Here is a 22,836-nt window from a genome sequence, read left to right as displayed (position 1 = left end):
TTTACATTACTTTTTACTGAAAAAAAAAATCGTACTATGTATTTTGGTCATGTTTTTCCCTCCCCCAACTCCTCCCAGATCCCCTCCACCTCCCTACTCACCCAACCTTATGTTTTCAGTCTCTTAAAAAAAAAAATGCCAAAGCAAATCAAAATGAAACAAAAGGTCCACAAAAAGATATTGAGTTTGTTTTGTGTTAGCCAATTATTCCTGGCATGGGGCCTGCACTGTGTGGTTGGTATACCCAGTGAGACCCCGTTAGAGAGAACCTCTTTTCCTTTTACCAGTGTGTATCAGTTGCAGATAGTTTCTTGGTTAGGCTAGGGCTGTCTTAGAGTTACTGTTGCTTCAGTGAAGCACCATGACCAAAGCAACGTGGGAAGGAAAACTAGCTACACTAACTAGCTACACTTCAGCATCACTGGTCGTCAGTATCATCATGGAGCAGCGAGACAGCGTGAAGGCAGACATGGTGCTGGAACTGAGCCCTACATCTTGATAAGCAGGCAACAGGAAGTGGTCTGTCTCACTGACATGGCTTAAGCATATATAAGACCTCAGAGCCACCTCCACAGTGACACACTTCCTCCAACAAAAACACACCTCCTAATAGTGCCACTCCCTTTGGGGACCATTTTCTTCCAGATCACCACATTCCATTCCCTGGCCCCCAAAGGTTTATAGTCATATAATGCAAAAATGCATTCAGTCCAACTTCAAAAGTCCCATAGTCTATAACAGTCTCAAACGTATTTAAAAGTCTAAATTCAAAGTCTGAGATTCATGCAGTCTCTTTATTGTAATCCCCTGTAAAATTAAAATAAAAAAACAGATCACGTATTTCCAACATATAATGGCACAAGATATGCATTACCATTCCAAAACACAGGGAAGGGAGCATAGTGAGGAAATACTGGACCAAAGCAACACCAAAAACCAGCGGGGCAAACTCCAAACTCTGTATCTTCATGTCTAATGTCAAAGTGCTCTCCAGATCTCCAACTCCTTTCAGTTTTGTTGACTGCAACACACTTGTCTATCTTAGGCTGGTTCCATTCCCTGTTAGCAGCTCGCCTCAGCAGGTATCCCATGGACCTGGCATCTCCAACATCTTGGGGTCTCCAAAGCAAGTCTCCATTCAAGGACACCCCTGACACCTGCTAGGCCTCAGCAGCTTTCCTTAGTCTTAGGGGCAAATTCCATAGCCCTTTCTTCTGTCTTTAAAGCCAGAACCACATGGCCAAAGCTGCTAAGTTCTGCTGTTGGCTGGGGCTGAACATGGCCCCCTCATTCAATTACATCTTCACCAGCTTTCTGTTTTGGATAATTTCCTTCACTGCAACCTTGGCTGTTCTGGAACTTGCTCTGTAGACCAGGCTGGCCTCAAACTCAGAGATCCACCAGCCTCTGCCTTCAGAGTGCTGAGATTACAGGTGTGCACCACCATACCCAGCTCTTAAGCTTTTCTTTCTTTCTTTCTTTCTTTCTTTCTTTCTTTCTTTCTTTCTTTCTTTCTTTCTTTCTTTCTTTCTTTTTCTTTCTTTCTTTCTCTTTCTTTTTTTTCTAAGCTTTTCTTTAATTACTTTTTATAAGTTGGAAACTTAGCTGGGTGGGATCTTGCCCTGAGGTCACCACTTCCTTTATTCCATTAATCCTTTTCTTAATCCATTTATCGCCTTTAACCAGGATTTAGCTCTATCTACTTCCTGGTGCCCCTTTTTTCAATGTGTACATTTTGTATTTTTATTTGCTCAGCTTGCTCCTTTTTGTTATAAATCTTCATCAGAGTTAACACTAGTAACCACATGACAGTGTATACTAGTCTGTTTTAAGATTTCCTCTGCCAACGGAATTAATCCAAACTCTTCACTTTAGCCTCAGGCAAACTCTTCTGACAAGGCCAAAAAGCAGCCATATTCTTCACCAAAATATCACAAGAACAATTTCTAGGCAACACACTAAAATTCTTTTCCTCTGAAACCTTTCATCCAGCCCCCCAGTTCAAATCACTCTTAGCACCACTGTCTTCCATGCTCCTACCTGTATGGCCTATTAAGCAGCACTTAAAGCATTCCAAAGTCCACATTCCTCCAGACAAAAACATGGTCAGGCCGTTCACAGCAATACCTCAGTCCCTGGTACCAACTTCCGTCTTAGTTAAAGTTTCAATTTAACATGATTTGAAGAGACATCATGACCACAACTCTTACAAAGGAAAAACATTTAATTGGGGTGACTTACACATTCAGAGGTTTAATCTATCATCATCATGGTGTGACAGGGTGGTATGCAGGCAGACATGGCGCAGGCAATAGAAAGTGGTCTGATCTCATTGGGCATGGTTTGAGCATGTATGAGACCTCAAAGCCTACCTCCACAGTGACACACTTCATCCAACAAGATGACACCTACTCTAATGAGGGTGCCACGCCCTTTAGGGGGCCATTTTCTTTTGAACCACCACATACATCATCTAGGTTCAGTACACATCTATGAACTCACACAGAGGCAATGTAAAGTAAATATTGGCGAACATTTGACTATGTGTCCCTTTCTCTTTAATTGAATTGATCTTTGTGTATGTTTAAATTTTAATTTTGGTTGCATTTAACAACTGCCTCACAAAATTCTGCAAATGTACTATTGCTACCAGCCATCTCTAGCACACTCCTACAAACATAAAGGAATGAAATAAGGGAAACGAGCTATGGCGGCTCACATGTAACCTCGGCACTCAGTAGGCAAAGGCAGGAAGATCACTAAGAGTCCGTGGTCACCCTTGGGCACTAGGAGAAACCCATGTCAAGGGAAAAATAGTCATCAAGAGAGGAAGGAAATCCCAGCCCTTGGGAGGCTGAGGCAGGAGCATTTCTGTGTGTTTGAGAGCAGCACTTTAAATGGCAAGGGCCAGGCTCCTCTTGGAGTTTCCTTCCTGCTGGGGTGGTAAATGCCTTGATGGAGAGCATCTTAGGGAGGAGAGTGCTAGTTTGGCTTCCGTGGTACAGTCTGTCATTGAGCAAACCAAAGCAGAAGCTGGGAGGCAGAGGCCACAAGAGAGTGCTGCTCATTGGCTTGCTCCTGGGCTTGTGTTCGACATTTCTCATACAGCCCAGGCCTACCTGCCTACAGATGGTACCTCCCACAGTAGGCTGGACCCCTTTACATCAGTTTTCAATCAAGAAACTGACCACAGATTTGTCTGCAGACCATTTTCATGGAGGCAGCTCCTCAGTTGAGGTTTTCTCTCCTCAGGTGTATCTGATTGACAACCATGATTGGCCATCTCAGAAACATAATGGGACTATCTCAAAAAAAGCCCAATCTCCCAAGGAAAAAAAAGATTGTTTATTTACTTACACATTAGACCACTATATGATATAATGAGATCTTTCTTGTTTTAATTTCATAAGACTTTTTCAAAATAAAGCATTAAAATATTCATATAGCTGTACATGTGTACATTTTTATACTGTAAAAACCACCTTCTTGAGCATTCTGTTAATTTATATGGTCACCTTTTTACTTTTATCCATTTTAATACATGTTCTGGTATCACTATAGTTTTCTTATTTTGCATTTCTCTAATATCTACTGATATTGAACATTTATTCAATTGAGATTCTTTGTCCTCCGTTACTCTTCCTGGAGAAAGTGTCTGTTCACATTTTTGTCTCCCTTATCAGATTGTCTTCTTATTGAGTTTTGAGCATCATTTATGCAGTCTAGATACAGGTCCTTTATCACATACATGGTTTGCAAAACTTTCCTGTCTCAGGGTTATCTTTCTGTCCCCTGATGGTATCTTCTGAAGAGATGCTTAGTGAAGTACAATGTATTGCCACATTCCTCTATAGACAGTTTTTGGTGTTACATCTAAAATATCTTTGTCAAAAGTGTCACAAGGACTTTTGTCTGCACAGTGATAGTTTTAGGCCTATGATCCATTTGTGGTTATTTTTTATGTAAAGTAGTTTTCGAACAGAATGAAATTCACAGATTCTCACAGAAACCAACTGTTCTAGTGCTTGCGAAGATCAGTCATTCCTTTACAAATGAGCTGACGTCTGAACTCTTAATTCCTGGGAAAAAATGGTCTCTACGATTCTGAGATTGCATTGAATCAATAAATAAAGTGGAGAAAAATGGGCTATGGGTGTGGCTCAGATTGCCTTAGCATGGACAGATCCCTAGGTTCAGTCTTACAGCATGGTTTAAAAAACACGAGTGGTGCATGGACAGATCCCTAGGTTCAGTCTTACAGCATGGTTTAAAAAACACGAGTGGTGCATGGACAGATTCCTAGGTTCAGTCTTACAGCATGGTTTAAAAAACGCGAGTGGTGCATGGACAGATCCCTAGGTTCAGTCTTACAGCATGGTTTAAAAAACGCGAGTGGTGCATGGACAGATCCCTAGGTTCAGTCTTACAGCATGGTTTAAAAAACGCGAGTGGCCATGAGTGGAGAAGAGAACTAGGGACCTGACGAGCTAGAGCTGCGGGTACTCTGCCCCATGGACACTGTACGTCTGCTCTTATTTACTAGGTCATTAACGTTAGCACTGTCACCTTTAACTTTGGATTAGGGTCAGCAAGGTATGTTTTCACCAGAAGAATAAAATGTATGCTTACTGTAAGTAGAGCTGTAACTTAATATATTTATTGATATAGTTGTGACCTGCCATCTTGCTGTTTTCTCTATACTGTTTGTTCTTTCTTCTTGTCCTTTTTTCTTCCTAATTTCATTTGCGTTAATACTTTACCATTTCATTTTATTTTATTGTTGCTTATAATTTTGTAATGATTGTAGTTGGTTTAAATAGTATTATATATCCCATCCTTGTCTTGATGTTTTTGTTGTCTTATATTTTATTTGTATGTATATGAACTACACAGTACATTGTTATTATTGTTAAAAAATTTAAAAATCCTATGAAGAGAACTATTAGCATGAGGAAAAGACACTATATTTAATCAAACAGTTAATCATCCCTGTTATTGAGTCTGGGATCTTATCCTTACGTTTATGGACTTTATTGTTATTTTATTTTTAATTAATTGTTTTATATGTTTGGATGTTTTGTCTGCATGTATGTAAGTTCATTATGGAACTGGATCCCCTGAAATTGGAGTTACAGATGTTGTGAGCCACCATGTGGGTTCTGAAAATCAAATCTGGGTCCTCTCCAAGAGAAACAAGGGCTCTTAACTGCTGAGCTACCTCTCCACCCTTCTACACATACACACTTTTTTTTTTCATGTGCATTGGTGTTTTGCCTGCTTGTGTATCTGTGTGAGGGTGTCAGATCACCTGGAACAGGAGTTACAGACAGTTGTGAGTTACCATGTGGGGGCTGGGAATTAAACCTAGGTCCTCTGGAAAAGCAGCAAGTACTCTTAACTTCTGAGCCATCTCTCCAGCCCCAGACACACTTCTCTTTTGAGACAGATTTCTTCCCAGATATTCAAATATTCCCAGACATACTCAAACTCAATATGTGGTCAAAGATGTCCTTGAATTCCCTGTCCCCACTTTCCTAAACTCCTGGAACTTTTGCCTGTAGTTGGTGGTGGTGGTGCTGCTGGTGCTGCTGGTGCTGCTGGTGGTGGTGGTAAAATTCAGATAGCATAAATTCATCATTTCAATGATTTTAAAATTCAGTGAGTAGCCTTTGGCATGTTTACAGTGTTGTATGTCCATCACCACTACCTAATTATCGACCAACTTCATCACCCTAGACTGAAAACTATACTTCCTGAGCTATCATCACCCTCCCATTCTCACCTCTTCCCACCTCTGGTGTGCACTTCATTTCATGTCTGTCCTGCTCCATAGATTTTCCTATGCTATAGATTCCATATAAATGGAATTATACAACCTGTCACCTTTGAATCTTCCACTTGTATAATACCTTCAAGATTCGTTGACAATGAAATCATCTTACATTAATCCAGCCATGTCAAGGTTTTCTGTTTCTCCCATATATATGAATGGATTTACTAGTGTGTTTTACAGGCTGTGGTCTGAGTAATCTAACAGTGGATTCAGGAGTTGTTTAGTCCATGAGACTAGATGTCTTACCATTCTCAATCTGATGGAATCCCAGTGAAGTCCTAGAAGCTGCTGACTCTTAGTATACATTGGAATCTCAAAGTAGATTCTATTGTTAGGGAAGAAGTGCCTCAGCAGCAGAATAGGTGAACTGCCAGCAAGAGTGAGAGCAAGCAGGCAAAAAGCAAAAGCTTCCTTCATGTCCTTTTATATGAACTGCCACCAGAAGTTGTGGCCCAGATTTAGAGTAAGTCTTCCCATCTCAAATGATCCAATTAAGAAAATCCTTCAGTGGCATTCTCAGTTTCTTAGATTTTAGTTGATTCCAAATGTCATCTGGTTGACAAAGAAGATTAGCCATGTTTGCTAGTTAGTGTTGTTATTCTAGCCTCCTTTGTGGGTATGAAATCGCAGATGGCTGTGACCTTGATTTGAAGTGTCACTAATGACAGGCATGTTTTGAGCTCTTCTTGACTATCTCTGCATCCATAGAGAAATGCCTGTCTTAGTCTGTTTTCTATCTGAGGATAGTGCAGATTGGGTAACTTATTTCTAATAAAGGTGTATTTGGCTCATGATTCTGGTGGCTAGGAAATGTAAAATCATGGAGCCACATCTTGTTACTACATGGTGACATGACTAAAGGCATCAGAGGGTAGAAGGGAGCATATTTACTCTCTTGTTTGTCTCTGCCACTCCTGGGGTAAGGACTGCGATATGTTCATGGATGCTCTGTGGTCTCATCACCTCTTGAATGTCCCACCCTTTGTGTGTGCGTGTGTTGTTGTTATTCATGTGTTTGCTGCTATGCTGAGGATAGAACCATGAGCTACACCACCCCTAACCCAGATCCTACCTCTCAGTGCAGTCACAGTGACAAGTTAATCGCAATGAGTTCACAAAGGGCTCTCAACCATAGGAATATGTTTGCAGCTCACTTCTTCTGCTGTTCAGTTGCATCTTTGCAGCTTGGTATTGTCTCTGTTGATTGGCAGGAGTTCTCTGTGTATTCTGGACTACAGACCTTTAGCAGATAAGTGATTGCAAACACTTTCTCCAAGACAGCATGTTGTCTTGCACCTCTTGTGACTTGTTGTACAATTTTTTTTGTTTTGATAAAGTCCAATTTATCATTTTTATGTTTTATGATTCATCATTTGTTTTTAATTCCTAGGTAAAACTCACATGTCATAAAATTAATCATTGTAAAGTGAATCATCTTATATTCATTCAGAGTATGATGCAATCACTTCTATCTAGTTCTAAGACGTTTTTATCACTATATAATAAAGCTTGTACCAACTAAGCAATCAATTCTCCCTCCCCTTCGCCCGCAGCTCTGCCAGCCCTCGGTCTATTTGCAGTCTATTTGCTTCTGTGCATTTACCTATTCAGCATCGTCAGATAAATGGACTCATACAGGAGCTGACCTTTTGTTTCTAGATTCTTTTACTGAATGTATTATTTTCTAGGCCCATCTACACTGTAGCATATACCTTGTACCCTGTGCTATTTTATCAATCAATAATACTCTATTACATGCATTTATACATTTACCATGGGTTGTTTATTCATTCAGTGCTAAACATTTGGGCTTTCCTTGCCATTCAGCTGTTGTGGATTATGCTTCGGGAACAATAAAATGTTTGAATCCCCTTTTCAGTCCAGTGGAAATGGGGTTGCTGGACTCATTTTTGTTTGGGGAAGATGTTTTGCCGAGGTAAAATTTGAAGTTAGCTGGGCCTGGCAGTTCAGGCCTATAGTTTAACTACTCAGGAGAGAATTGTAAGGTAAAGGCCTACTTGGGTTACAGACTCAACAACTTACTAAGACTGTGTCTAAAACATTTAAAGAAATAAGAATGGGACTGGGAATACAAGTTAGTGATAAAGCATGTTCCTAATATGTGCAAGGCCCCAAGTTCAATTCCCATCCAGGAAAGCGGGGAGAAGAAGGAAATTGGGGGAAGTCGGTGAGTGTGAATCTGACTTCTCTATGTCTATGTATCTTATGTAATTTTCAGGATATCTGCCAACACTATGTTCTCCTGACCTTCAAACACATTAAAATTTCAGCCCCTTTAAAATATCTAATCTCTTCTAAAAATTTGTCCTTCAGCTGTGGGCTCCTTTAAAAATCAAAATTAAATACCATCTTCAAGAGGAAGAACCAGGGTACTGTCACAGTCTGAACCAAGCATAACCAAACTCCAACAGTATAAATAACTCAGTGCCAATTATCTGGAATTCACTCATGACCTCCTGGACTCCTGCAAAGGGCTTGGGTCACTTCTCCAGCTCTGCCCTCTGCAGTACACACAGTTTATCTTCTAGGCTCTGGCTGGCTCCAGTGATGCTACTGTTCTTGGTAGTTTTCCCATGGTATTGGCATCTCCAAAATGCTGGGGTCCCTTGCTGCAACTGGGATGCACTTTCAACAATAGCCTGTAGCTAGAGTTTTCCTGCCTGGCCCACAGTCAGGATAAATCTCTCTCACCTGCCAGTCCTACAGCCACTCAGACCCGACCAAGTAAACACAGAGACTTATATTGGTTACAAACTGTATGGCCGTGGCAGGCTTCTTGCTAACTGTTCTTACAGCTTAAATTAATCCATTTCCATTAATCTATACCTTGCCACATGGCTCGTGGCTTACCGGCATCTTCACATGCTGTTTGTCATCATGGCAGCTGGCAGTGTCTCTGACTCAGCCTTCCACTTCCCAGCTTTATTCTCCTCCTTGTCCTGCCTATACTTCCTGCCTAGCCAATGGCCAATCAGTGTTTTATTTATTGACTAATCAGCAACACATTTGCCATACAGAACATCCCACAGCAATAGCCTCTCATAGGCTCTCTTCATGGTGCCAAGCCTCAACTTCTTTCCATGACCCCTACAGTCCTGGGCCTTCAACTGCCTCTGAGGCTGCACCTTCACCAGTGGCCTTTCCTGGCCTCTCATAGTGCCAAGCCTCAGTTGATCTCCATGACCTCTTCATGCCTTCAAAACCAGTACCACCTGGGTGACTCTTGCACATTAGCAAGTCAGGCTGCCAGCATGAGGTACAATCTTGACCACCTCTGAAACACAGCTTTTCTGCTCTCAGGAAGCACTTCCCGGAGGATTTCATCTCCATGATGCTGGTCTCTTCTTAATCATGGCTAATTTCTTAGCTTGAGCCTACTAGCATCAAGTATCTCAGCAAAGCAGAATTTTGCCTTAGTAGTTCTGGTATATTAATCACAACTAATTCTTCAGCCCCAGCGAACCAGAACACAGAAACTTAATTCAAAATAACAAATAGCCCTGGTGGAGTCTTTAAACTTCCCTCTGAAATTTTATAAGCCAGGCCTCCATGTTCTGCACTGCTCTTAACATTCTTACCTTCCAAGTTCCCACAGAACATCCCACAGGGTTATTAACATGCAGTGAGTGACTCTTGTAGCCCAAAGTTTGAAATTCCTTCCACAGTCCTCCCCAAACATGGTCAGGTCTGCCATAGCAATACCCCACTCCTGGTACCAGTTTGTCTTAGTTAGGGTTTCTATTGCTGTGACAAAACACCATGACCAAAAAGAGATTTGGAAAGTAAAGGGGTTTTTTTGGCTTGCACTTCCACATCACTGTTCATCACTGAAGGAAGTTAGGACAGGAACTCAAACAGGGCAGGAACCTGGAGGCAGAAGCTGATACAGAGGCCATGGAGGGGAGCTACTTACTAGTTTGCTTCCCATGGCTTGCTCAGCCCACCTTGTAGAATCCAGGACCAGCAGACCAGGGTTGGCACCATCTACCATGGGCTGGACCCTCTTCCATTGAGCACTAAATGAGCAAAGGTCTTACAGCTGGGTCTCAGGGAGGCATTTCCTCAGCTGAGGCTCCTTCCTCTGGACGACTCTAGCTTGTGTCAAGTTGACACACAAAACCAGCCAGTACAGACATGTTCTCCTGACCACTGTCCCTCACTAAGGTTGTGTGATATTATTTCTTTAGCTGCTTTGCAGACTGTCCTTCTGTCCTTGACCTGGAACAGTTTGATGGTGATGGGTGTGCTGTGGTTTCTTTGTTTGCTGTGCTTGGGTTTGGTTGGCTTTCTTTTATGTAAGTTCAGTAAATTTACCCGTTTGTTTTCTTGTCCTCAGTTTCTTTTGGGAACTCCAGGTAACATGTATGGTTGCTTTAAGTTGTCCTCAGCAGAGCTAATGCTGTACTGTGTATTTTCAGTCTTTGTTCTGCTTTTGATGGTATGTCATTTCTTTTGTAGTGTGGTCCTCTACTGTTCCTTCACAGCCTGTAAATTGCCATTAATCTAATCTAGTATCTTCTCATGTCAAATATTAACTTACAGTTCTCAGAGCCCAATTTGCACCTTTATGGAGCTTGTAAGTCCCTAATTAATATTCTGAAACCAACCTTTGAGGGGGGTCGTAATTTTTTCACTTTACTTTTATTTCTGAAAGTTTTATTCAAATAGAATTTCTCTGTACTTGGCAGTTTCATACATGTTTATAAAGCATTCGAATCACACTCATTCCCCTTACCTGCTCCCATTCCTGCTGATAGTCTTCTTGACAAGAGGCTTCCTACTTTCATATTCATGTGTGTATGTGTGTATGCATGCATATGTATGTGTGAATGTGTGTGTACATGTATAAGTGTGTGTATGTGTGCACGCACGCGCGCGCGCACACACAGGCAAGTGCACTTGTGCATCACACTAAGCATAACCACAGCTGCCTGCATGGGCATGGATGGGGAGCTGCTATCCATTAGGATGTGGGTGACTCACCAGAGACTGACTGAAGATCAAGACACTCCCTGTCCCATTAGCCATCCATTACCCACATCCCACAGCTCCTTGGGAAGGCCCAGGATTCCTGGGCCCCTTCTCCATGACTAAATGTTGTTGGGCGCAGTCTTGTGCAGGCTCTGCACTGATGGCAGCGGCGGCGGCGGCTGCTGGGATTTCCTGAGTGCAGTAGCCACGTCCTGAGCTTCAGAGCAGGTGATAGAACTGTCACCTGTCTCCTTCACTGCTTACATACTCAATTGCTCCTTTCTGAAGGGAAATGGGGTGGAGGGGGGTCAGAGGTCTGAGAGAAGAATCTATTTTCAATTTTAAAAACGTCACTCAAAAGTCTCAGGGCCTTGAGCAGCCATGACTCTGCATTAACAACCTCTGTTCACCTCATGAAGAAGCTTCTCTGACATGTCTTAGAACAGCACCAGCCATGTCTATGTAGACAGTTATCCAAGAGAAAGCTGGCCGAACTATCTGTTTAACAAAACAAAGGCATGTGACCCACTCCAACTGTGCTGGCTACTTTATGTCAACTTGACACAAGCTAAAGTCATCTGAGGGGAGGTAACCTTGATTAAGAAAATGCCTCCTTAAGATCAGGCTGTAGGCCAGCCTGTAGGACATTTCTTAATCAGTGATTAGTAGAGGAGGACCCTCAGCCCATTGTGGCCGGTGCCATCCCTGGGCTGGTGCTCCTAGAGTCAGTAAGAAAGCAGACTGAGCAAGCCAGTAAGCAGCACCTCTCTGTGGCCTGAGCATCAAATTCTGTCTCCAGGTTCCTGCCCTCACTGCTTGAGTTCCTACCCTCACTAATTTTGGGGATGGACTGTTATATGGAACTGTGAGCAAAATAACCCTTTCCTGCCCTAGTTGCTCTTGGTCTTGGTGTTTCATCACAGCAATAGTAGCCCTCCCTAAGACAGCAGCCATGGCCTTTCCCCGGGTCCACAGCACCAGCATCAACTCCCTCCTGGGGAGCAGGCTTCATATCCAGTCAGAACATCTTGTTTCCCCTCATCTAACGGTCTTGCCACTGTTGTAGCAGCAGGCAGATCTTGTCTTACAAGTCACTGTTGTAGCACACAAGGTGTGCTGCTGGACGAGGACAATGATGGCTTTTCTCTGGCTATCTACATAGACTTCTGGCAGTGTGAAAGCTACTCAGCAAGGGAGGGATCATTTCCAGATTGATTTTTTCCATATCCTGCAACCAGAGTGCTGTGTATTCACCAGTAGGATCTTCCCATTTAGGTCTGGTGGGCATCCCACAGCAGTATAATGACCTATCTTATTTGGGGTCCTCTGAGGGCTTCTTAACGAACAACTCACAGGGAAGTATCCCACATCTGGCACTGGGATTTTCATTTACTATCACAGATTCTTGAATCCGCATCATCCACCTATTCAGATGACCTCCATTCAAACACCTTTTTTAATTGCTTTTTTAAACTAGCCCATAGATTCTTAGATTTCCAAATGGCTTCTTCATGCATCCTTAGTTTTGGTTAACCCTCCTCCACCTAATCCCTCCTTTTTCCATTACTCTGCCCCGATCCTTGTTTAAGCTTTGCTACCCCCAGTATTTTCTTTCCACTTTCATGTCACGTGTGTTCTGTGTTCCCACCCTCCCATGTGAAGGCTCCACCTCACGGTCCTTTCCTAGCTTTATAATCTCTATAGAGATTCCAGATTAAACACTGGAATCTAAAGATTGGAAGCTATGATCCACACATGGAAGAAAACACATGGCATTTGTTTTTCTGTGCATGGATTACCTCACTTAGTATATTTTCCAGGTCCATCCATTTTCCTGCAAACTTCTTTACATCTGACTAAAATTCCATTGTATATTGGTACTGTGTTTTTATTTTCCATTCATCTGTTGGTGGGCATCTAGGCTGGTTCAGTTTTTGAGCTTTTGTGAATAGAGCTACAATGACATGGAGTACAAGTATCTCTGTGATACAATATGGACTTCTGTGGGTGTGTGCCCAAGGGTGGTCACCTGGATCATATAGTAGTGCCATTTTTTACTTTTCTGAGAAAACTCTAGACTGATTTCCATTGTGTCTGTGCCAGTTTATACTCTGACCAACATTGTGTACATGCTTCTCTTTCCTAACATCTTCTCCAGCCTTTGTTGTCATTTATTTCCTTCATGGGGTGAGACAAAATCCCATTCCTACCGCGCCAAGTGTGAATCTCAAAGTAGTTTTAGTCTGTGTTTTCCTGATGGCTACGGATGTTAAACATTAGCTATTTGTGTGTCTTCTATTGAGAATTCTCTGTCCATTTCCATAGCCTTTTTTTAAAAAATTTTCTCTTATACAGCACATTCTAACCACAGTTTCCGCTCCCTCCACTCCTTCCAGTACTCTCCCAACCTCTCCTCTCCCCCAGATCTACTCCTCCTCTGTTTCCCTTCAGAAAAGAGCAGGCCTCCCGGGGATATCAACTGGACATGGCATAACAAGTTAATAGTAAGACTAGGTACAAACCCTCATATAAAGACTGGACAAGGCAACCCAGTAGGAGGAAAAGAGTCCTAAGATCAGACAAAAGAGTCAGACACACAGGCCACTCCCACTGTTAGGACGCCCACAAGAACACCAAGCTACACAACCATAACAAATATTCAGAGGACCTAGGTCAGACCCTGGGTTGGCTCCTTGACTGTTGATTCAGTCTCTGAGAGCCACTATGAGCCATGCTTAGTTGATTCTGTGAGCCATGTTCTCATGGTGTCCTCAACCCCTCTGGCTCCTACAATCCATCCTCCCCCTCTTCCTCGGGGTTCCCCGAGCTCTACTTAATGTTTGGCTGTGGATCTCTGCATCTGCTCCCATCAGCTTCTGGGTGAAGCCTCTCTGATTACAGTTGGACTAGGCACTGATCATGACTATAGCAGAATATTACTAGGAATCAGTTCATTGATTTGTTTTTCTTTTTTACCAGTTGTGTTTGGTTCTATCCTAGGTCTCTGGGCTATCCAGCCTCTGATTCCTGGCCATCCAGACAGTGTCAAGCATGGGCTTCCTCTCAGGGTGTAGGCCTCAAGTTGGACCAGTCATTGGTTGGACACTCACACAAGTTCTGTGTCACCATTACCTCAGCATATCTTGCAGACAGGACAAATTGTAGGTTGAAGGTTTTGTGGCTGGGTTGGTGTCCCAGTTCCACCACTGGAAGCCTTGCCTGGTTAGAAAAGATGGCCAGTTCAGGCTCCATATCCCCCCATTAGTAGGAGTCTTCACTAGTAGATTCCAGGGAGTGACTGCTCCCAGCTTTTGTGTGTATTGACATTTGCAGGGCAGGCACACTAAGCCATCTCCCCAGCCTGATGTTTGTTGGTGAAATGTTTAAGGCAGATCAAGATCTGTGTGTTATAGTAATTGTGGATATATATCGTAATACATTTGTCTCAGTCCAAATATTGTAAGAAGAGTAAAGCCTGAATTCTGTGTGAGGTGTCAATGTAGAAAGACCTATTTTCTGTTCAGTTTTGATGTCAATGTAAACTTTCTGTAAAAAGTACAGCCAAACTTAAAGAAATGGCACACCAGCAGTGCTACCTAATCATGACACTGAAGAAGGGAATTGCTTGAGCCCAGGAATTTGAGTCTAACCTAAAACAACACAACAAGGTCCTGTCTTTTCTAAGTAGATAGCCTGAATGGTGGCCCATGCCTATAATCCTAGCACTTGGGAGATAGAAGCAACAGGGGTTCCTCCTTTCGTCTGTGGCAGATTTGAGGCCAGCCTGGGCTTCTGTGACCCTGCCTTTAAGAAGAAACATAAGTAATGTAAAGTCTTGAGAGAAGGGTTTGGGGAGAGATGGCAAATGGAATCTGAGGACCAGATTAGGAAAAGGTTAGGGCTGCCACCAGGAAGGTGGAGGCAGGAGAACCACAAATTGAAAGCAGTCTGGGTAGGACTGTCTAAGAAAGTAAGAGAGAGGTAAATAGAGGCAAGGAGAGAGACAAGGGAAGAAGAGGGCAAAGAGGATGGGGCAGGGGTGTGGGGACTCACTTTCCGGGGAGACAGTCATGGCTAATTCCTGTCGCTGGTGATTTTAAAAATCCTTGCAGCCACTTTCCCCCAGTGCATGTGGAAAGCAACTTTTCCAGAGTCGAAACAAGAGTAACACAACTTCCGGAGTTTGGGAGCTAGTTTTCTCTGTCTGAGTGTATTGTATGTGGCACTTCATCCTCGTGAAGCTGGCATTCGGGATGGCGTGTAACTAGATATGAGTGCTCTATTAAATTGGTGACTCATGACAAGTTTTGAAGAAGAATTTGTGAAACAAAGAGGGTGTCAAGACAAACACAATTCACAGGAACTGTGACACAGCACCAGAACCAGCTTTTAATGAGGTTGTATAATCATTAACCATGGTTACCCTGTCTCTTGTGTTTCGAGGCTGTTCTGCTGTAAACTTTATAAGAAGTAACATTTGCTTTAAAGATGAACGAAGGTGGACGTGTGGCTCAGGTGGTAGAACACTCGCTGCACATGTTCCGATTCCTGTCTCTGATCCCCAGCACCCCGTACACCAGGCATGATGCCATCTGCCTGCAGTCCCAGCACTTGTGGGTGGCAGTGAGAGGATGAGGAGTTCAAGACTATCCTCAGCTACATCCTGAGTTCGAGGCCAGCCTGGGCCGCCCTGCCTTACAATAACTAATAGTTAAAGATCAGCACATGTCCTTATCTTCCATGTGAGTGGTTAATGTACCACAGGGACAAAGCATTCACCATTCCTGCAGTAGCAGGTCTGTGCCAAACCTTGTGAAGTGTTTCAACCAAGAAGTCTTCGAGCAGATATGGTGGCACTTGCCTACAATCCCAGCCCTCGAGGCTAAGACAGGAAAACCATGTGTTCAAAGACTGTCTGGATTATATAGCAAGACAGTTGTTTTTAAGAAAATAAATAAAAACAATAGCAATGCCAAAAAAATAAATCTTGATTATGGTTCATTCTTGAAAAATATCAGTTATCCTAAATCCAAGGCAATACGCTAAGAGCCATTTGCAAAGCACTGTGCAGATTCTCCACATACACACACCCAAACCTGAAATTGCTATACAGTGAGCCATTTTAAAAATGCATTTCTTAGGGCTAGAGAAATGGAGAGTCTTATTGCTCTTGCTGAGGAGCCAGGTTCAATTCCCATCACCTACATGGTGGTTCACAATCATCTGGAACTCCAGTTCCAGAGAACTTGATATCCTCTTCTGACCTCTGCAGACACCAAGCATACATGTGGTGTACATATAAGTAATAATTTAAAAAATGGTTAGACTCCAAACATGAATTTCTCAGGAGGAGCTTTGAAAGAGAAGGAAATTTCTAGCAGTCGAAGTTGAAGTTTTTCTCTCAGTTCTCCGGGACCTTTCCTTCCCATTACATCTGGACTTTGGACTCTTCAAGGCACAGTATCATAAAGACTCTGTGTTTTTCCAGTTTTTCAAGCCCCTCTGGCTCACTGTTTCTCCATTGAGCCTTGAACCTTATCAAGCGCCTGAGCGCTGAAGCCCCATTTTCCTTCTGCCAAATGCATCCACGAGGCACTTCTGAGCATGTGTAGTATTTTACAGCAGAGGAGGTAGTCTATAAGATTTAACCGGAGAGAGAGAGGGAAGCCTTTTGGCGTTTGGAAAATGTACTAAAAACTTCTTAAGGAAATTGTTCTTTTTACAGCAGTCTGCAAGCATTGCAAATTCATATTGTTGAGGATGGATCAGGTCCTGCCTGCTGCTGCCCAGTGTTTTTACTTTATCTTCACAGTACAGATCACATCGGCTTCCCAAAACCAGTTATAGCATGTGTCCACTTATTTTACGATAGCTGCATCATCTGACCTGGTTCTCACTGATCCCTTTTACCAGAGGGTTTTTGGGATCTTTTTTTGTTCTCCCTTCAAATATATTTACTATATTAATATTATATTTTCATCCTCCATCAGTTATGCCCTGCCCTCATGGTCACTAATAACTTCCTAATCACCAGTGTTCTCAGTATCCATCAAATTTGATCTACCTGAGACATGACATTATAGATATTCTAGAAATCATTTCATTTTGCTTTCCAAAGAGGCTATTATAACTCTGACTGTGTAACTCAGATGTCTCTTTAGTCTGCTTAGCTGGTATCCACTTTCTTCTACCGTGTGTGTGTGTGTGTGTGTGTGTGTGTGTGTGTGTGTGTGTGTGTGTCTGTGTCTCTGTGTCTGTGTCTGTGTCTGTGTCAGTCTGTGTGTGTGTGTGTCTGTGTGTCTGTCATGTCTGTGCCTGTGTCTGTGCTGAGACGTATGATGAACAAAGGACAGGAGTTGTCATTTCCTGATAGTGGGTTTCCTGTGTGGGTTCTGGAGAGCAAACTCGGGTCACCCCGCTGGGTGGCAAGCACCTTTACCCTTTCGTTTACTGAACCTTCTCTACTTTCTTCTACCTCTTAAATGGAGTTGATCCTCTCATGTCTGCCCTTTTCTCCACTCTCATACCTCAACAGGGATTCTAAAATATTAATCAAGTTTGTTCCTACCTGTAATCTCAGGATTGGGGTGATGAAAGCAGGCACAGATCACTATGCGCTCTAGACCAGCATGACTAAGTTGTGAGTTGCAGACCAGCCTAGGCTATGGTGTGAGACCTTGCCTGAAACAAACAAACATTAGTGCACATAAGAGTCATCCAAGGTTCTTACGTAAGATACAGGTTTCTAAATGCAATCCTCAGACTATGATCAAGGAGGCGTAGAACGAAGCCTTAAGAATCTCAACCGGGTGGTGGTGGTGCACGCCTTTAATCCCAGCACTCGGGAGGCAGAGCCAGGAGGATCTCTGTGAGTTCGAAGCCAGCCTGGTCTACAAAGTGAGATCCAGGAGAGGCACAAAGCTACACGGAGAAACCCTGTCTCCAAAAACCAAAAAAAAAAAAAAAAACCAAAAAAAAAAAAGAATCTTTATTTTTAACAAGTCCTAATAAAAATGATGCAGGACCACACTTAGAATGGCTAATACTTTACAGTCTCATAAACTTCAGTAAGACCTCTTCCATGCTGGCTATCACATACTTTAACATCTTTCCCTGTGACTTTCTCCTTCATTCCAACATTTTGAGACTTGGGACTAGAACCATGCCTCGTAGTGCTGACCTAGAATCCAACACTTGGGAGGTAGCGGCAGTAACATGGAAAATTTAAGGCTACCCTAGGCTACACGTAGAGACTGTCTCAGAAATTAAAGAAAAACAAAAACTCAAGACCAGAAGCATAGCTGATAATCAGTTAGCAGGCACTTGCTTTTGATGATTAAAGTCCTGGAAGACTTGGAGAAGCATTGGTGAACCGCTGCTGTTCTGAAGCCCATTTGTTTCACCACTACAAGCCTGTCTACACTGTCCCTCGCCTGAGCCTCCAGACCTGCCTGCAGTCCAGCGAGCACCAGGGCACACCTGACACACAGTGTCACCTTCCCTTCCAGATCCTAACAACGAAATCACCAACTGCTTGAGATAGTTAAGTCTCAACATAAAAAAATGGAGCTGGCTTGAACGGGTTGGGGTGGGAGTGGGTGTTGATACTCATCACAATCAGAGCCCTGTTGGGTTTTGATTTAGTTTGGTCAGGATGAGACTCATTGTTTTGTTTTGTTTTGTTGTTTTTGGTTTGTTTGTTTTTTTTGTAACATTTTCCCAAGTGATTGAGAACATAGATTTTTTTTGCCTAATGTTGAACATCAAGTAGATATTTCACATGCAAAGATAAGCAAGTGGCTCAAATGTAACCCAAATCTACATATGTCACATGTAGTAAGTCTACTTAGTAGGACACAGTACAATCCATCCCCATTTCCAGGAGTTCCTGTGAAAAAGAGACTCTACAAGAACGAGATTCTGCATTTAAGGAAAAAATACATGGACCAGGTGTGATGGCACAAGCCTTTGATCCCAGCACTTGGGAGGCAGAAGCACATGGATCTCTGTGAGTTCAAGGCCAGCCTGGTCTACATTGTGAATTCCAGGACAGGTCGGGCTATGTAGAGAGATCCTGTTTCAAAATTTAAAAAGGAAAAAGAGAACAACAAAATGGGATCACATTTATATTTTGTAATCTTAAGAGAAATAATTTTGAATTATCATCCCAGTATAACTTGAATTAGTTTTTGAATGCAAAATATAATTATATTTTAAACAGGTACTGCTTTCCTCTGAATCATATGTACAAGTGTGAAACAAAGGAGGAATAACAATCCTATAAACTGTTGTGTCATGGATTTAATCCTGAGTCATGTGATGTATGGTGCCTGAGTCATTAGTTACTAACGCCTTCCTATAAGGAAAAGCTTACTAACAATAGGCAGCCAGTGATTGTGAAACTTTTTGAATACTTATTACTGTAACTAGAAAAAGGCCTTAAAACTGTATTGGGGAAATTCTTTTTTAATCAGAGGAATTAAATTCTGTTCAATTAACTTTTTCACAAATAAAAATATCCACACTTTTTATTGACAGTTGTATTCTTCTCCCCCGGGGAGTGAAAATAGATTGTGGTGGAGAGGGTGGGGTTGTACTAGCGGGAGTGAACTCGCCTGCACTAAAAGGTAGTATGGACAAGTGTCTATGAGGCCCTAGGGAAAGGAAGAGGAGACTAAAATCCTACACACATTTATAAAGACATATATCCTTAAGACAGTAATGTTGTAGTTTTCTTGAATGTGAGGAAGTCCCAGCATGTAAATTTGATACATGTAAGGCTTTTGGCTCATTTTGCTATTTTAAAAACAAGTACATGTAGTTGCTGTTGTGAAAAGCAAAGTCAACTAAAATGTGTGGGATGGCTGCTATACTCTGTGCAATTAAAGTTAGATTTGGTAAGTTTGAGACTGCTCCTTCTCGACCTGAGTTTTCCTGCAGTTTGTGAATGCCCGGCCTGCCCTCCACCTTTGCCCGCCCTCCTCACAGGCACAGGTAGAAGACAGACAGACTGCACTTTGAAACGCAAAGCCACTTGTCAGTTGAGGTTACTCAGCCAGGGTCAGCTCTGTGAAAACAAAGTCAAGGCAATTATTTGATATAATTGACTAAAGAAACTGGTTATACAGGTTAGTAGAACTTCATTCGGCTGTGTATTTGAATGTTTCTAAAGTAATTTAGTAGGGTAAGATTCCTGTGACATCACAGTGGGTTTTAAAGAATGAACATCAGGACAAAAGAAAAGCACACCAACACCCTCGCTGGGGGGAAAGTGGCCCCTCCAGTAGTTGTCTTCACTGATGAAGCCTTTGCTCTACTCCGCTGCTGTCTACTGCCCAGATTCATCCATTCTTTCCACCCCGCACATTTACACCCATCCCATCTCACTGCTCCCTCCCCTCCATGTCTGGGAGGCTCTCACTTTCTGTTTTCTTGGGTTTTCAATGGTTGTGTGTGTGTGTGTGTGTGTGTGTGTGTGTGTGTGTGTGTGTGTACATGGACAAACATGTCACAGCATAGATGGGGAGGTCACAGAACAAATTTGGAGTTGGCTCTCTTTCCACCTTTGTGTGTGACGTTGGACCCAGGTCACCAGCCTTTTCTGCTAGGACCTTTACTGGCTGAGCTATCTCATTGGCCCACTTACCTGTTTACTTTTACTGGTTGGTTGGTTAGTTTTTCAAAGACAAGGTCTCACTATGTAACTCTGTAGTTCTGCCTGTCCTAGAACTCACTATATTGACCAGGCCGACCTTGAACTCACAGAGTTCCTCTGCCTCCCAAGTGCTGGGATTAAAGGAGTACAACACTACACCTGACTTCTCTTACTGTTTTCATAAAATGAATGGAATGCCCTCCTCAAAAAAAAATTGAAATACCAAAGTAAATTGCATATAAAGCTTAAAATTTACAAGTATGTAGATTTTAAAATAGACTTAAGAAAGAAAATGTAAGCAGGTGTGGTGGTATATTCCTGTGATCCCCCACTCAAGAGGCTGAAGCGAAACCATGGCTCTGTCTTGAAAAGCAGCCCAGCCAGTTCTTTGAGTTGGGAACATAGTTTAGTGGTTAGGGTGTCTGGTTGGCATGTATGTGACCCTGACTTCAATCCTCAGCACTGAAATAAAAGATCAACATTATGGTTCTAAAACATTGTGAGCGCAGTTAATGCCATTGAATTGTATACTTACAAATGGTTTAAATGGGCAGGTCCTGGTGGTTCACACCTTTAGTCCCAGCACTCAGAAGGCAAAGGCAGGCTGATCTCTGAATTCGAGGCCAACCTGGTCTATAACACAAGTTCTAGGAGAGCCAGGCCTGCACAGAGAAACCTTGTCTTGAAAAGAAAACTGGTTTAAATGGTAACTTTTTATGGGTTTGATTTTTGGGGGATTTTGGTTTTTTGTATTTTAACCACAATTTTAATTTTTTTAATTATATAAAATGATTCAGGTGCATGAGTTATATGTTTTAAAAACTAAAGGAGATATGAAGAAATAAAATTATTGAATGATAAATATTTTTAGAAATAAAGTCTAAATGAAAGATTGTTTTATCTAATGAATTTTCATTAAAAGAAAATACATATATGTATGTATGTATGTATGTTTGTCATGTGGTTGCTCAGATAAACAAATAGAAAATGTGGGTGACCAGTCTTCCAGATTGATCTCTATTAGTATTTTACATTTTCCTTTATTGTTTATAATTATTAGTACTATTATTTATAATGACTGTATTGAGTAGTCATTTTTTTAAACCTCTAAATGTATACAGATTTATTTAGCATTTCAGAATAGTTCATGTGCAAAAGTTTGATGCACTCTGGATGTGGTGTGCAGCTCAGTGCAGTCCTGAGGTCCTGGGTATGTGGTGTGCAGCTCAGTGCAGGCCTGAGGTCCTGGGTATGTGTTATTTAGTTCAGTGCAGGCCTGAGGTCCTGGGTATGTGGTGTGCAGCTCAGTGTAGGCATGAGGTCCTGGGTGTGTAGTATGTAGCTATGTGCAGGCATAAGGTCCTGGGTATGTGTTATGTAGTTCAGTGCAGGCCTGAGGTCCTGGGTATGTGGTGTGCAGCTCAGTGTAGGCCTGAGGTCCTGGGTGTGTGTTATGTAGTTCAATGCAGGCCTGAGGTCCTGGGTATGTGGTATGTAGTTCAGTGCAGGCCTGAGGTCCTGGGTATGTGGTATGTAGTTCAGTGCAGGCACAAGGTCCTGAGTTCAGACTCCAGTGCTTAGAAAAGTCCCATTGAGAGGATACTGTGCTGTGACAGTAAAGTGTCAGGGGTAGTTTCAGTGTGTTGTCAAGTTTTCTGCAGTTTAATGACGAGTGTGTTTCTTCAGCTTGACAGAGCCAATTCACTGTTAAACCAGACTCAGCAACCCTACAGATACCTCATAGAGTCTGTGCGGCAAAGGGATTCCAAGATTGATTCACTGATGAAGAGTACAGCTCAACTGGAGAAAGATGTCAGGTAAACCATCTACACATCTTTTATTCAAATAATAAAGGCGTTGTTAATATGCTGCTGCAGATTATTTGAATTGTACAGTTTAAATCATTGAATTATAAACATAGTCTGAAGTTATATAAGGATTCAGACTTCAAAGAAAGGAGCTGTGGAGATGGCTTGTTGGGTAAAGTGTTTGTGCTAGAATGAGGACCTGAGTGTAAATCCAGGACCACAGAAAGCCAGACTCAGTACTCAGTAGTGCACATCTCTAGTCCCAGTGCTTCTAAAGCAAGATGGGGGTGGAGCCAGGAGGATCCCCTGAAACTAACAGACCAGCTATCATGGCAGACGCAACAGAAAAAAAAAAAAAAACCTGTCTTAAAAACGGTGGAAAGCAATGATGGAGTCTTGGCCCTCCACATCACAGCATGGCTCACGCTGTATGCAGCATGGCTCACCTGCACCTGTACTCACACATTACATCATAATAGCTGTTCATATTTCATCTTAGGATCCGAAGTCTTAGCCTGGAAATAATGGTGTGCTCTCTAGCAAAACAC

At 42.4% G+C, this 22,836-nt stretch overlaps 1 protein-coding gene across 5 annotated transcripts in view; it reads left to right on the top strand.

Annotated features, from left to right (window-relative positions):
* The window catches only part of Pibf1 (progesterone immunomodulatory binding factor 1), a 191,505-nt gene that overhangs the window by 128,577 nt on the left and 40,092 nt on the right, over positions 1-22,836 (top strand). For all 5 annotated transcript variants that reach the window (XM_052732598.1, XM_052732599.1, XM_052732602.1 and 2 more), the window contains exon 15: positions 22,167-22,297. In XM_052732598.1, the coding sequence (XP_052588558.1) occupies positions 22,167-22,297 (131 nt within the window). The remainder of the gene's footprint in view (positions 1-22,166; positions 22,298-22,836) is intronic.

This window comes from Peromyscus californicus, unplaced genomic scaffold (assembly GCF_007827085.1).
Source record: "Peromyscus californicus insignis strain IS unplaced genomic scaffold, ASM782708v3 Scaffold_12__1_contigs__length_115047231, whole genome shotgun sequence".
Classification (NCBI taxonomy): domain Eukaryota; kingdom Metazoa; phylum Chordata; class Mammalia; order Rodentia; family Cricetidae; genus Peromyscus; species Peromyscus californicus.
This window is presented reverse-complemented; position numbering and strand designations above follow the sequence as displayed.